General features: G+C 33.8%; 1 protein-coding gene across 1 annotated transcript in view; it reads right to left on the reverse strand.

Annotated features, from left to right (window-relative positions):
* Positions 1-5,600: 5,600 nt before the first annotated feature.
* Positions 5,601-13,778, reverse strand: part of Smp_135340 (putative discoidin domain receptor) — a gene marked incomplete at both ends in the record, with an annotated part of 84,175 nt that continues 75,997 nt past the window's right edge. The window contains 3 exons of the mRNA XM_018789685.1: positions 5,601-6,022; positions 9,225-9,476; positions 10,226-10,370. Of these exons, the coding sequence (XP_018655103.1) occupies positions 5,601-6,022; positions 9,225-9,476; positions 10,226-10,370 (819 nt within the window). The remainder of the gene's footprint in view (positions 6,023-9,224; positions 9,477-10,225; positions 10,371-13,778) is intronic.

Here is a 13,778-nt window from a genome sequence, read left to right on the forward strand (position 1 = left end):
TATATATATATATATATATATGATATGTCTTGTTGAGTCTGTATTTCGTGATTGATTAGACAATTAATATATCTGACCATATTCATATATATATATATTTTCTGCGTTTTGAATTTGGAAAGCTTTTACCAGTGACTCCATTGTCGTAAACAAGTGCACTTCATTTTTCCATGATACAGCAATAAAATGATCGATATAACCGATTTTTATTGGTAAGAAATCATTGACTTTATAACGTTTTTATTTACCGCAATAGACTTTATTTCTTGTAAATACAACAATAGTGTGTGCTACTGATGTCGACTAATATAAGTAGTATGTATCACGAATCAAAAGTAAATTACCTGGAGGCAGAAGGTTAAGAAAATCAAAGAAAAGAGAACGAGAACAGTGAATGATTGGTGAGAAAATGAAGGAACAATAAAGTACAAGACAATTGATTGACATTTTGCAAATGAAGTATTTACTATATGGTTCTCAGATTTTACTAATAGATTCTGTAAATTTATATTCAAATACATTCGATTGATTATTTGTTAAAATTAAACTAGTTCTCTAAATGAAAATATCTATATTTATCTCTATATTTAAATGAAGAGTAATCCATCAGTTATACATAAATAGGTATACTTACGAAAAATCAAATCAAATTAAGTAATGTTAAAGTAATGAAGTTGAATTATCTAATGCCTACTTCTTAATGTTCATAGTACTTATTGTCACTTGTCTGTTATTTGAACTTCATCAAAAGAATGGAATTTGTTTTCGAGAGGATATATGCTGAAAACTAACCAAATTTTATTTTACGGTTAATATTTAAAAATTAGATACAGTCAACTGTGAATTGATAAGTCTTCTTGGAACCAATCTGGGGTTCTGCCGGTCCGATACCACAGGAAAAAGAAGACGGTTGAGAATAAGATTATAGACCCCACCTCATTAAAAAAGAATCTCTATACAAAAATACCAGCCAGAGTAAAACAGTTAGATCTATTAGACTATGGGAATTGAAGTGTCGTAATAAAGCAATATTATTAGGCCTCGAAGTGAAAGTATGGAGTATTCAGAAGCCATTAGGCTGATGGCCCTCTGATAACTACAATAACAATTAATCTAGCACATGGAATATCAGAAACATTTCTGAAAATTGGAAGGTCCTCCATGTAGTCACAGAAATGAGAAGTTACAACCTGTCTCTGCTTGGGACAAACAAAACTAATTGGGCACAATATGGAGAAAAAAATAACTTCAGAAGAGCTTTTATTGTATTCTGATCACAAAAAATAAATTGTCTTACACACAGAAGTAGTTGCACTAATTATTGCCACAGCCTCACAAGAGTTCTTGTTAGACAGAAATCTCATTGCTCCAAAATCATCAAAGTATTCTTCAAAGCAAAAACGGAAAGGAGAACAATGAGTGAAATCAAGAATCCACACCCACCAACTCATTGAACAAGTAACTGAGTATGAGCCACACTTTAATTGTAAGGGCTGATGATATTATCCGAACGCTCAAAATGACGTAGATGTGGAGGATTTCGAAGCACGGTCCTAGTGGTTGTAAATCAAAAGGATTAACCATCAAGCTACCATTCCACTTACCACGAACGATAGCAGTGTAGGTTATAAAGGCAAGTTTATGAGAGGTTGGATTTCATCCTAGAGGAATGTCAAGGAAAACAATTGGCCATCTTGATGGGGGACCTAAACTCTAGGTTCGGGATCAACAACACCGGGTATAACGCCGTCATAGAGCGACTTGGATTAAGATAAATTAATGAGAGTGGCGAGAGATTTGTATATCTATATGTTTTCAACAATATGGTAGTTGATGACAGCGTTTCCCAACAAAAATCCATGTACAAAGTTACATAGATTTCACAAGATCACATCACAGACAACCAAATGTATTACATACATATAAGTAAAAATTCAGAAAGTCCATGAGAGATGTAAGATAGAAGAGAAGAGTTGATGCGTCTACAGATCATCACCTGGTGGTGGCTAAGCTTAGATTGAACATAAGCAAGTATTAGACAACTGGACAACCAGTATTAGAAGAGTTTAATGGAGCCTTCCTACTAGACACAAAATCAAGGATGTCGAAGCTGTAGGACCAGGCAACATACCAGCTGAAGCGCTGAAGTCATATGTGGAGATAACTGCAAAGGCACTTCACATTCTGTTCAGAGAGATTTGAGGGAAAGAACAAGTACCAACAGGCTGTAAGGAGAAACAATTCACTAAAATACCGAAATACGGAGACTCAATAAGTGTAAAACCCGCACGGGCTAATGTCTGTGTGGTCATTCCAAGAAAAAATTTCGGCAGATTGTTGGGGAAGCAAATGGGAAAGTTATTAGGCGCTTAACTTTGAGATTAGCAGGCTAGATTCCGTAAATATCGATCATGTACTGAACAAGTCGTGACACTCTAGACTATTGTTGAACAGGCCCCCAAATGCCCTGGTACGGTCGAGAGTGGGGAGATTCCGCTCTCCCTCTCCAAATGCTCTCACATGGCCAGCGAATATATAGCCTCTGCCAGGGAAGTCCTACTCACTGCCTTCTCGTGGCGGGGGTGTTGTTTACGAAAGTGAGAGGACGAAAAGCGAATGTCCGGCGCTTTAACCGGGTTGGTGGACAAGGCGAGTTCACCTAGGGGAGTTGGAAAACCCTGATTCCAAACCAATGGTGCACATGGGCTCCAATATCCTGAGGGAACAAATGGCGTACGAATCAATCGTTGATCACCGGCTACCATGGGACTGCATCTCCTCACGATGCTCCACTGACTTGTGGATCAGATCTTTCGGTCAAAGGCTCCGGGTATGGGCCCCTAAGGAAACCACCTGCTTCAGTTCGGGCACCTGGGCAGTATCACAGCCCTCAAGCAAATCGAATGAGATTTGTATGGCGCATATGTATCTGGTGCTTCCTTGTACCAATATTTATGTGTTTAAATAAATAAATAAATAAAATTGTTGAACAGTCAGTTGAATGAAACTCATCATCATACATCAAATCCATTGAATATGAGAAAACGCTCGACAGTTGAGATAAGAAAACCTTGTGGACTCTTATTTGACCCTATGGAGTACCTGAGAAGATTGTCACCACCACTCGTACCCTAGGCTCAAATGTGAAGTCCTATGTTGTGTGTGCGAGTTAGTTTATCAACAAAATGGTAAATAAGAGGTATAAGGTCCAGACGTGAAGACAAAAGTTGGATATTTCTACAACCAAATAATATACGGAAGTCAAAAGAACTGTCACGTAAGATCGAAGGCATAATTTTCAACAGTAATGTTAAAAGGTTTCTACTGTACAGAGCAGAAACTTGAGAAACTCCTATCACCATCACAAAAAGTGTATAGGGACTAATAAATAACTGTCCAAGTACGACACTCTAGATCCATTGGCCAGGGACCATCAGTAATAATCTATTTCAAATTACGAGGAGAATAAGAAACGACTCCGGAAGTGGATACGATCAATAAACTACATCATATACCAAGCAGTAACTTGGAATTTTTATTGCAAAAGTTAAAGAGTCAAACTAAATAACACATGGTACCAAGAATTGAAAGCAGACATTAAAACCATAAAAGCCACAACAACTAGGAAGAAGAGCCCAGAACAGATTTACTTGAAGGTCCCTAATCGGTGTTTTATGTCCCATGAATAGTAGTGGACTTAATTGGTGGAGTGATTATAGGACACTGTCCTCTCTTGAGTTGTATATCCAGATATTTTTATATCTTTCCGGCTGTTGTTTAGGAAGCATAAACAACATATATTTATTTTTTCATTAGTATATACTAAATGCTATATGGATAGAATTCATATTTACTTTGATTTTTCATATTCCGCTGACTAGATGATTAATGAAATATCTTTTAGTTTTTGTTTTACAACAAGAATATTAAGTTAAGGCTCATCTCTTCTATATTCTTCTTTCACTTTGTTAGGAAAAGAGAGATAAATTAACTGAAAGAAAAAGGCCAACAAGAATGAAGATCAATTTGGAAAAAGAATCAACCACTGTCTTTAATCGAGTTTAAAGATAATTCTACGCTGTTTTTCTTGTTTCCACTATTATTTTTTTTGTCTTTGAAAAGCGAAAAAATAGTATATAAATAACCTACAAAATATTGCGAAAATCTATAGAGATGATCAAATGGATAGTTAGGGAATAGAGAAATGAAGTATATATATAAGCAGAATGATAAAGTATTCGACTGTCTAAGTTTAATAAATTTATTTTAACTAACTGCTCACTGGTCATTTTATTCTTATTTATCATTATCATCTGATCATTTATTGAATACCACATTGCACAAGCAAGTAGTTATCACGACTCAGTAGCTGAGTGGATAATGCGATGGAGTTTGAAGCGAAAAGTACTGGGTTCCAGTCTCCGAATGAACATCAGCTCTGAGATACAGGTACATTCAGCTGACGAGTCACAAACAGAACGAAACGCGCGTCCTGGATTCCACTGCTAGCCACTATCCATCTTTGCTTGTGAATTAGGGCTATATCGAGGCATTACGCGCACAATACGCACATATGCCAATTAGAGACTAACCAGTTGCAGTCCTAAACATCAATGGGAAGATTCAAACAAACAATACTAAATGAATTATGATCTTTTGTTACTATCAGTATTGTGGAATGTTTTTCATATGAAAAATATATTTGAAATACATTTTTTAAAGTTTTTCTTATCTCTATTTACATTTTTGTTACACATAATAGTAATATGTACTCGAAATTCTGAATTGTATATATAACAGATTGTAAATAGCTGGTGAGAAGCTAATGAAATAAAATGAATTCGTAATATTTATATCAATACTAGGAAAAATTTGAATTAATTCCATTGAACAAACTGATGACTGTTTGTGCTTAGAAGCTTAGTAGATAATGCATTAAAAGTTTGAAATGATTGATTTTTAGTCCTAATGTGCACATCAACAAAGTGGTCCAGGTACATGAGGCTGGAAAGTCATAAATGCGGTAAGACACGCATCTTGGATTACGCTGCTATGTTGTACTTTCAAATTGTGAATATAAACAGGTAGCCAATAGATTGCCTTAACACCGCTGTTCCGTTAAGGTGTTTATAGAATTATCAAAACCAAGTGACTATGATAATTCATTTTCTATTATAAACCAATAACGATCCATCATATCGTGCATCTCTCTGCCTTTAAACGATACTGTAAGTTCACTAAAATGGAATTAGACTTGACGCCATGTCATCAAAGGGAATTCGACTGTTAGTCTATTCTTTAGCTATGTCAATGAGTAGTATATGAATTAATTTGGAAAATCTCATGTTCTTCATCATACTCATTTTATATTGGTATATAATTTACTACTGTTAAATATCTGTTTGACAACAGATGATGCTTAAAATAGTCTCACTTGGTTTCAGAAACCATAATAAAGGGTTTCTAAGACCACTAAATACCATACTTGTTTAAATAAAAACGTAGTTTTTACGAGATCAAGATTTACTATTATATGAATGTTTATTTAGGACAAAATTTTCACCACAGAAAGGAAAGAAGATTATACCAACTGCAAACTATTATTCCAGCATAAACTTACAATTTTCAAATAAAATTTCACCAACAGCCAACCATTGACTATTGAAAAATATTCTAATCTCTACAAATTGTCCTAATCCGAATATGTTCAATTGTTCAACATCACTGTTATTTTGTATTAACTGTCCTGGATTATGGGATACTTGTTTTGTAATTGCTTGTATTGCATAATTTGATCTGATCACCTCATGTATTGGCAGTACAATCCAACGAGAATCAGTGTTTTGTTTATCTGGTGTTAATTGATAAAGGATGGATGATGACCACGGGTTTTTTTCTTCATGTTGTTCTTGTTGCTGATCAGTCTTCTGCTGTCTACTTTGACCATAATGACGGTAATAATAAAGAGATGGATCTTGGAAACTAAATCCAACTGTAATATTCCGTGGTATAGTTAAACCAACTAAAAAATCATTTGACACATATATCCGTATTGACGAGAAATTATATATCATGTCAAATCGAAAAATTATACGAAGAAAATCTGATTCCATTTCTGCATTATGATTTGAGGTTAAAGTACTCACAAGTGATTTATTTGATAATGTCATACTTAACGGTCTTGTGGAAGATTTCCTTCTCCAACCAATAAATTTATGGCTTGAGAAAGGGCTGAATTGAAAAAAAATGAATATACAAAATATGATAACAGATATTCAAATGAATAATATTCATTTATTACAATTTATTTCAGACTAAACGAAATTTGTATATGTTTGAGGGTTGGATATATGAATGAATCATAGTGTAGTGTTTGGAATGACAATTACATTAGCTGTATGTATTTCTAGGCAGTGGGCTTAAATCGTTCAAACTACTTGACTACTTGATAATTCTTTGAAAAAGCTTGGACCAGATTGCCAGGCGAAACGTTGGATTTACTACAAATCCATTCGCTGAGATTTTACGAATATATTATTCCTAATTATTGTCTTTCATCAACTCGGCGCTCAAATACTGTGAAACTATTCGATCTAATTTAGACGAAAGTTCTTATACTTGACAAAAGTGTTATTAAATAACTTATGCTTTAGTTGTAAACTAAGTATACTTGTTTACTAGATATATTTTGTAAGTTTAATCAACTTTTAAAAATTGGTTTTATTTATTTATCTGAACGCAAATATTGGTACAAAGGGGCACGGAATACATATGCGCCACACAAGTCACTTGATTTGTGTGTGGGCTGTGGTACTGCTAGGGTGCCCATACCGAAGTAGGTGGATTTCTTAGGGGGCGATACATGGAGCCCTCGACCTAAAGGTCTGGTTCACAATACAATGGAGCAACGTCACGAGATGCAGTCCCATGGTAGCTGGTGACCAATAATTGGTTATTACGCTATTTGTTGCCTCATGATCCTGAGCCCATGTGCACCACTGGGTTGGAACCAGGGTCTTACAACTCCTCTAGGAGGATCCTTCGTATCCACCAATTCGGTTAAAGCGCCGGACATTCGCTTTTCATCCTCTCAATTTCATAAACAACACCCCCACCGCGATGACTTTCTTGGCAGTGGTTGTATATGCATGGCCATGTGAGAGCATTTCGGGAGGGAGATCTAACTCTCCTCACCCTCGACCGTACTAAGGCATTCGGGGGCTTTGTTAACGAAATATTCAATGAATAAATTTGGAACCTTTAGCATATCTACACATTCAATAACAATTATCTTTTTTATTATTATTAGTGACTTTCTGTAGCGATCACTAATTTTTTGCATGTAATAGTGGATGATCGAACACGATCAATACTACTGACAGTCATCGATATTTGCAAGAGAAGAACAACAGATACAGTGAAATTACTTATATTTATTTCATTGAATGTGTGTAAAATATTCCTTACACACATCTACATAAATTATAATACAGAGTAATTTTGTGTAGAGATATTCATAAGGTGATTAAACCTACTGAAGAAAAATAATCATATATGTTTTGTACAAATATTCAGTTGCGTGCAATTTCTTGTTAATAACGTGACATGGGACGATGAAACGGATGGACTAATCATGGAAATAGTAACAAAAGTAATTATTTTCATTATTATAATTCGAATAGATATGAGAAATTTAAAAAGCATGAAGACTTGTGTAGTTGATATTTAAGGGGATTAAATTCATCTTTCATAAGCTATTTTAATCGTCCCATTGATGATAAGGACTGCAGTTGATCAGTCTCTTATCGGCATATGTGCATCCAGTGAGTATTGCCTTAAGTCAAAAGCAATATAATCAGGAATGAATGGTGGCTAGCAGTAGAATCCAGGACGCGTGTTTAGTCCTATTAGGTACTGGTTTAAAGTCCCGTAGTGAACAACTCTGGGATGCAGGTACATCCAGCTAACGTGTCCGAACTAGGACCAAACACGTCTTGGATTCCACTGCTAGTCACCATACATCTCTACTTTTAAGGTGATTAAATTTTGAAACTATGATAAAAATAACAAGGTCAATAATCCTAAACATAATCATAAAACAAATGAAAATGTATGGAATATAATGAAATATAAAATAATATTGATACATTAAAACCTCTTTAAAATTGTTTCAACGAACGTATCAAGTTTAAATCTTATCGAGTTTTCTTACACATTTTTTTGACTGTTCTAGTTGTACATAATTGTAAAATATTATTTATTCAAGTATAATGAGACAAAACTCATAATAATAACATTACTAATTCTTCATTTAATTGTTTATTACGAACACTTTATGTATCCTTATTTTATAGTTGATATACCACGATATACTGCCATATCTGTAAAGCTCGATTGGTTTCTACTATTGTATTTTGTTATTGTTTTAAGAATTCATGGATTCTTTACATTTTGTGCATGGATGATGTGCTAACACTAATAAGTCTAAGGTCATTCAACGTCAATTTCTTTAGTACATGTTCAGTGATTCTTCAAGTTGTTGCAACATGGGTGCTACTATCTTACAAGTAAGTAAGTAAATACTGATTAGAGGAGTGTAACTACAGGAGGTTTACTGGTTTGAATCAAACTCTCTACAGAAAAATATGTTAGTGTGATTATTGGAAAAGTTGATATTATCCTTTCTACATGAAAGTTTACAAAACATAAATATTAAAGGAAGAGGCTAGTTATAATACTGTAGCTTTTACACTCATACAAAAATATTTTGCCATATTCACACTGTTCTTATGAATAAGTACCATTTCATATAAAATTACACTATTACTTTAATTTCTACTTCTCACTATCATGAGGAAATCACAAAAACTCACTAAGTTTTATAATAAAAAAAACAAGCAAGTGGCTACCAGGACTCAGTAGCTGAGTGAATAACGCGATGTCGTTTGAAACGAAAGGTACTGGATTCGATTCACAGAGTGAACATCAACTCCAGCTGACGAGTCCCAAACAGGACGAAACGCGAGCCCTGGATTCCACTGCTAGCCACTATCCATCTTTGCTTATAATGCTTGTGAAATAAGGCTATATCGAGGCAATACGCACAGTATGCACATATGCCAATTACAGACCGACCAGTTTCAGTCCTAAACATCAATGGGAAGATTCAAACAAACAATACTAAGTGAATTTAATGATTTACAGTTATATAACTCACCTGGTACTTGTTTTAAATTCTGTATCATTATCAGTTAATTTTCCTAAACCACCTTCTATGATTGTTTGATATGACAAATCATGAATAAAATCTTGTTGTATGTTATCAAATAAACGAAATTTATGTGATTTTGAATCATATGTTGTATCTAATAAACGTGTACGTTCATTTGATGGATTATTATTATATTGTTGATGAGAAGGAGAAATAGTTTCAGGTAATAATGCTCCTTCAGGTGCTTTGTATTCTAAAATACCATCTAAAAAAGATGATGAGGAGGAAAGAAATAGGCGATCAGAATAAATCGGCCGATTTTATTGAAATACATATTACAACAGATATGTTGAGAAATCAGTAACGATAAAAGAATATTTATGATTTGTTTATCTTCATAGCTAAGAATAAATTTGTGATTTTAGTTATAGTTCTTGTTTTCATATCACAGGGTTCGAAATTTAATTTATTTGACTACAAATCATTAATCTAAGTGTAACCTACTTTCTACCAGGCCTAAACGTACTAATTTCAATCCTCAGTGAAGATATGAATGATAGGACTCATGCTTGGAGGGTGTCTACTACTTGTAGGCGTTCAATGATTCTTAAACAGATATCGATTTGTGTTGGAAATCGTTTATACATAAATTTTTTCATCGTTTTAAATTTAGTTTCACAACTTATTAGAAAATCTTTTTTTGGAAATCCATTCAATTTCGAGACAACCATGTTCATTTGTTTCGACATTATTTGTTGTAAGTAGGAAAAAAACATTTGCCAGTATATCAAAGCAGACATTTCGAAATATACTACTAATTAAATATTAGTCTATCAAATATATATTATGTAACAAATTTAGATTGACAGATGGATATTAAGTTCATCCTAATTTCTGAATAGAATTTAGTAATAATTTCCTTATTACATAACAATTTAGACTTAATAACATAGATAAAAGGATTGAGTAATGTAACATTTTATTTGACAATATTGAAATAATTGATAGACTTACTTGCTTCACAGCCTAATAATTCTAATTTTAAACAAGTTTTAGTTGGCTCTAAACTATATGGATAAATACGTATATAACGTGCTACAAATGGTGGATCCATTGTATTAAAATTTTCTGTCATGGCATCTTGGTTACCGGCAAGGCGCTAAAATGGAAATTAAATTAAACAACTGATTATTGATATTATTATGATTAATAATACAGATCTATTTTATATTTTTGCATTCTGACTAGTGCTCTAAATGTAACTTTTGAAGACCGAGAGTGTTTGAAATTCTCAGGCAGATGATTTACTCCCTTTAAATGACAAAACATATCGATGCACCATTAATACACAAAGTAATTAGTATTAGATTTTGGTTATCTGTTTATTGAACTTTTTGTAAGGAAAGTAGATACCTTCAGGAAAAGAAACTTTGTACATCATTCAGTTATCTTTTTCGATGATTACATCTGGCATACTTCTATGATATAAGTTAGCTGAAATATAGTCAAATTTATTCTGATATTTGGAAAAACTTTGCTTCAACATCATACTTAAGAATCCTTGTAAAAAATTGATACAGAATATGTAGAATGAATAAGACGTTTACATCAGCTTATCGCTTTTGTCATTTAGTTTTAACTACTGAATGAATTCAACCACATTTGCCGATAGTTTTAGAGACTAAATATTGCAGTGTACTTTATTTAGAATGTAAGATTACTAGAAGCACTTGGCAAACAGTTTCGAATCTATACCTTATGCTAGTTAACATCTAACATTGTGTATCCACAACTATAGCTGGTGTTAAGTTCATCTTACTTAATATCATAGCCACAGACATTATCATTTGGCTTTATGTGACATAACTGACCTTCTGTAGTACTTGGAAAACTTCCCATTCTGATAACACATTAATCTAGAAATTATTCTGTTATGACATACTTTGTTCTGATTTATGCCCCATCAATGAAATATACAATATGTCCAATACTTTGAGTGACTAGATATAAAAGTGTTATTTGTTTGATTGAAACCAGTTGATAGAAAACTATGAAAGCGTGAGTCAATTGAAGCTACATCACCATCGAAAACCCGGAAGCACTGGATGGCCGTTTCTTCCTATTGTGGGACTCCTCAGCAGTGCGCACCCACGACCTCGCCGTGCGAGATTCGAACCCAGGACCTACCAGTCTTGGAGTTAGACATAAACACCATCGGAAGCCGGCTCAGTGGTCTGTCGGTTAAGTGCTCGCGCGCGAGACTGGTAGGTCCTGGGTTCGAATCTCGCGAGGCGAGATCGTGGATGCGCACTGTTGAGAAGTCCAACAATAGGAAGAAACGGCCGTCCAGTGCTTCCAGGTTTTCCCTGGTGGTCTAGCTTCAATTGACTAATGCTTTCAACTATGAAAATGCTAAATCTCCACAAAACCCCTTCTGATAATAAGAAAACTATGAGGTAATATTTTGTAATTGATAGCACACTTAGAAAGTTACATATCTAGAATTTAAAAAAACTACTGATATACAACATTTGAATAAATATAGATGACAAATACATGTTCAATTATTTTTCATAATTGTAAACAAATTACATAACATAGTCAGTTGTGAGAATCCAAATAGTTTTATAGGATTCATAAGATGATTGTAATACTATTTCCTTATACAAGTTAACTTACTTTTGTACCATTTTCTTTTTCATAGTCAAACCATGTAGCAGTTAATTCACGTCGATATTTTACATAAAAGTAAGGTGTTGTTTGTCTACCCTGTAGTACAAAAATATTTTTTTTTAAAAAAAACGAACAAAATCAGATATAGAAGAAGGGAAGAATAGATCATCTTAGCAACAAAAGAAAAAATAAAATAAAATCACTATTTCCGCAAGTAATAGACTAGATCTATACAACAACAAAAAAGAAACAACAATACATTGATAATCTAGAATCAGTTTTAAAAATTCCATGTTATTTTGTTTATATTCAAGTACTAATTATACGTATGATCTTTAATTTTGTGAATGTCATGTAAAATGAGACTGGAAAAATGTCGTGTAATCTAATATTAGTTAGTAACAGTTGTTGGTTAACTAGTTAGACAAATATAGACTAGATTCTTATTTGTACATTGGCCTTGTTAATTGAATCTAAGCTTTACAAGTTATATTCAATTTTAAATAGATATGGTATGTAATTGAATCCATTTAAATTTATGTTATTTTGTATAGGTTAACATTATATTGACTACAATGTAGTTGTTTTGTTGTTGTTGTTTTTTATCGAACTGCTAAATAACACTTTACGTCAAAATGGTTAACTAAACTATATAGATGGTGTTAGTGTAAATTTTGTTCAGTATTAGAGTATTTCTAGTTGAGATTTCATTTATTTATGATGGTAAGAAAGCTTCATTTGTTATTAAAATAGCAGAAATAGATATCATTGAAAAAGATGTAAATCATTCTCCAGAATATTGATGAGAATAGTGAGAAGAGAAATGGGAAGTTTCGAAGAAATAATACCAAGTGAATTTAAACTTCACCTCATTGCACAAGCAAGTGGCTATCAGGACTCAGTAGCTGAGTGGATAACGCGATGGCGTTTGAAGCGAAAGGTACTGAATTCGAGTCCCAGAGTGAACGCCAACTTTGAGATGCAGGTACATCCGGCTGACGAGTCGCAAATAGGACGGAACGTGCATGCTGGATTCCACTGCTAGCCACTATCCATCTTTGCTTATTGTGCTGAATCCTAGTTTACGATATTAAACAGTTCAATTATGATGTGTTGTGAAACAATATCTACTAGCTTATCATTTGCCAACGGAGTTTTGATTTCGAGGAGTTGTTCATTGATAATTTCAGACAATTTAGTTAACATTATTACTATTAATTGATATTCAACTTCTAGGCACCATCCATCTCAGCTTAAAAATACTTATTACCTAATGAGAATATTGAGTCAATTTGCACATATGACAATAAAGGACTGATCAACTAAAATCCTTAACATCAATGGAAAGATTCAAATAACCAATACAAAAATGAATTATTTACAGGTCGCTAAAATTCTATGTGCTTTATTCACTTGGTGTCGTTTACTAGTATCTTCCGATTGTTATTTAGGACTGCAATTGATCAGTCTTTTGTTGGCACATGTGCATACTGTGCGGACTGCCTTGATATTGCCTGAAGTCACGAGCTTTATAAGCAAGGATGGATGATGGCTAGCAGTGGAATCCAGGACGCGCGTTTCGTCTTATTTGGGACTCGTCAGCTGGATGTACTTGCATTTCAGAGTTGATGTTCACTCTGGGAATGAAACCCAGTACCTTTCGCTTCAAACGTACGCGCGTTCCATCCTATGCGCTTTCTATATTAAACCTATCAATTAAATAAATTCATTTAGTATTGTTTTGTTTTTAAATCTTCCCATCGATGTTTTAGGACTGCAACTGGTCAGCCTCCTATTGGCATATATGCATCCTGTGCGTATTGCCTCGATATATCCTTAATTCACAAGCATTGTAGGCAAAGAAGGATAGTGGCTAGCAGTGGAATCCAGGACG

Source organism: Schistosoma mansoni, chromosome W (genome assembly GCF_000237925.1).
Source record: "Schistosoma mansoni strain Puerto Rico chromosome W, complete genome".
Lineage (NCBI taxonomy): Eukaryota > Metazoa > Platyhelminthes > Trematoda > Strigeidida > Schistosomatidae > Schistosoma > Schistosoma mansoni.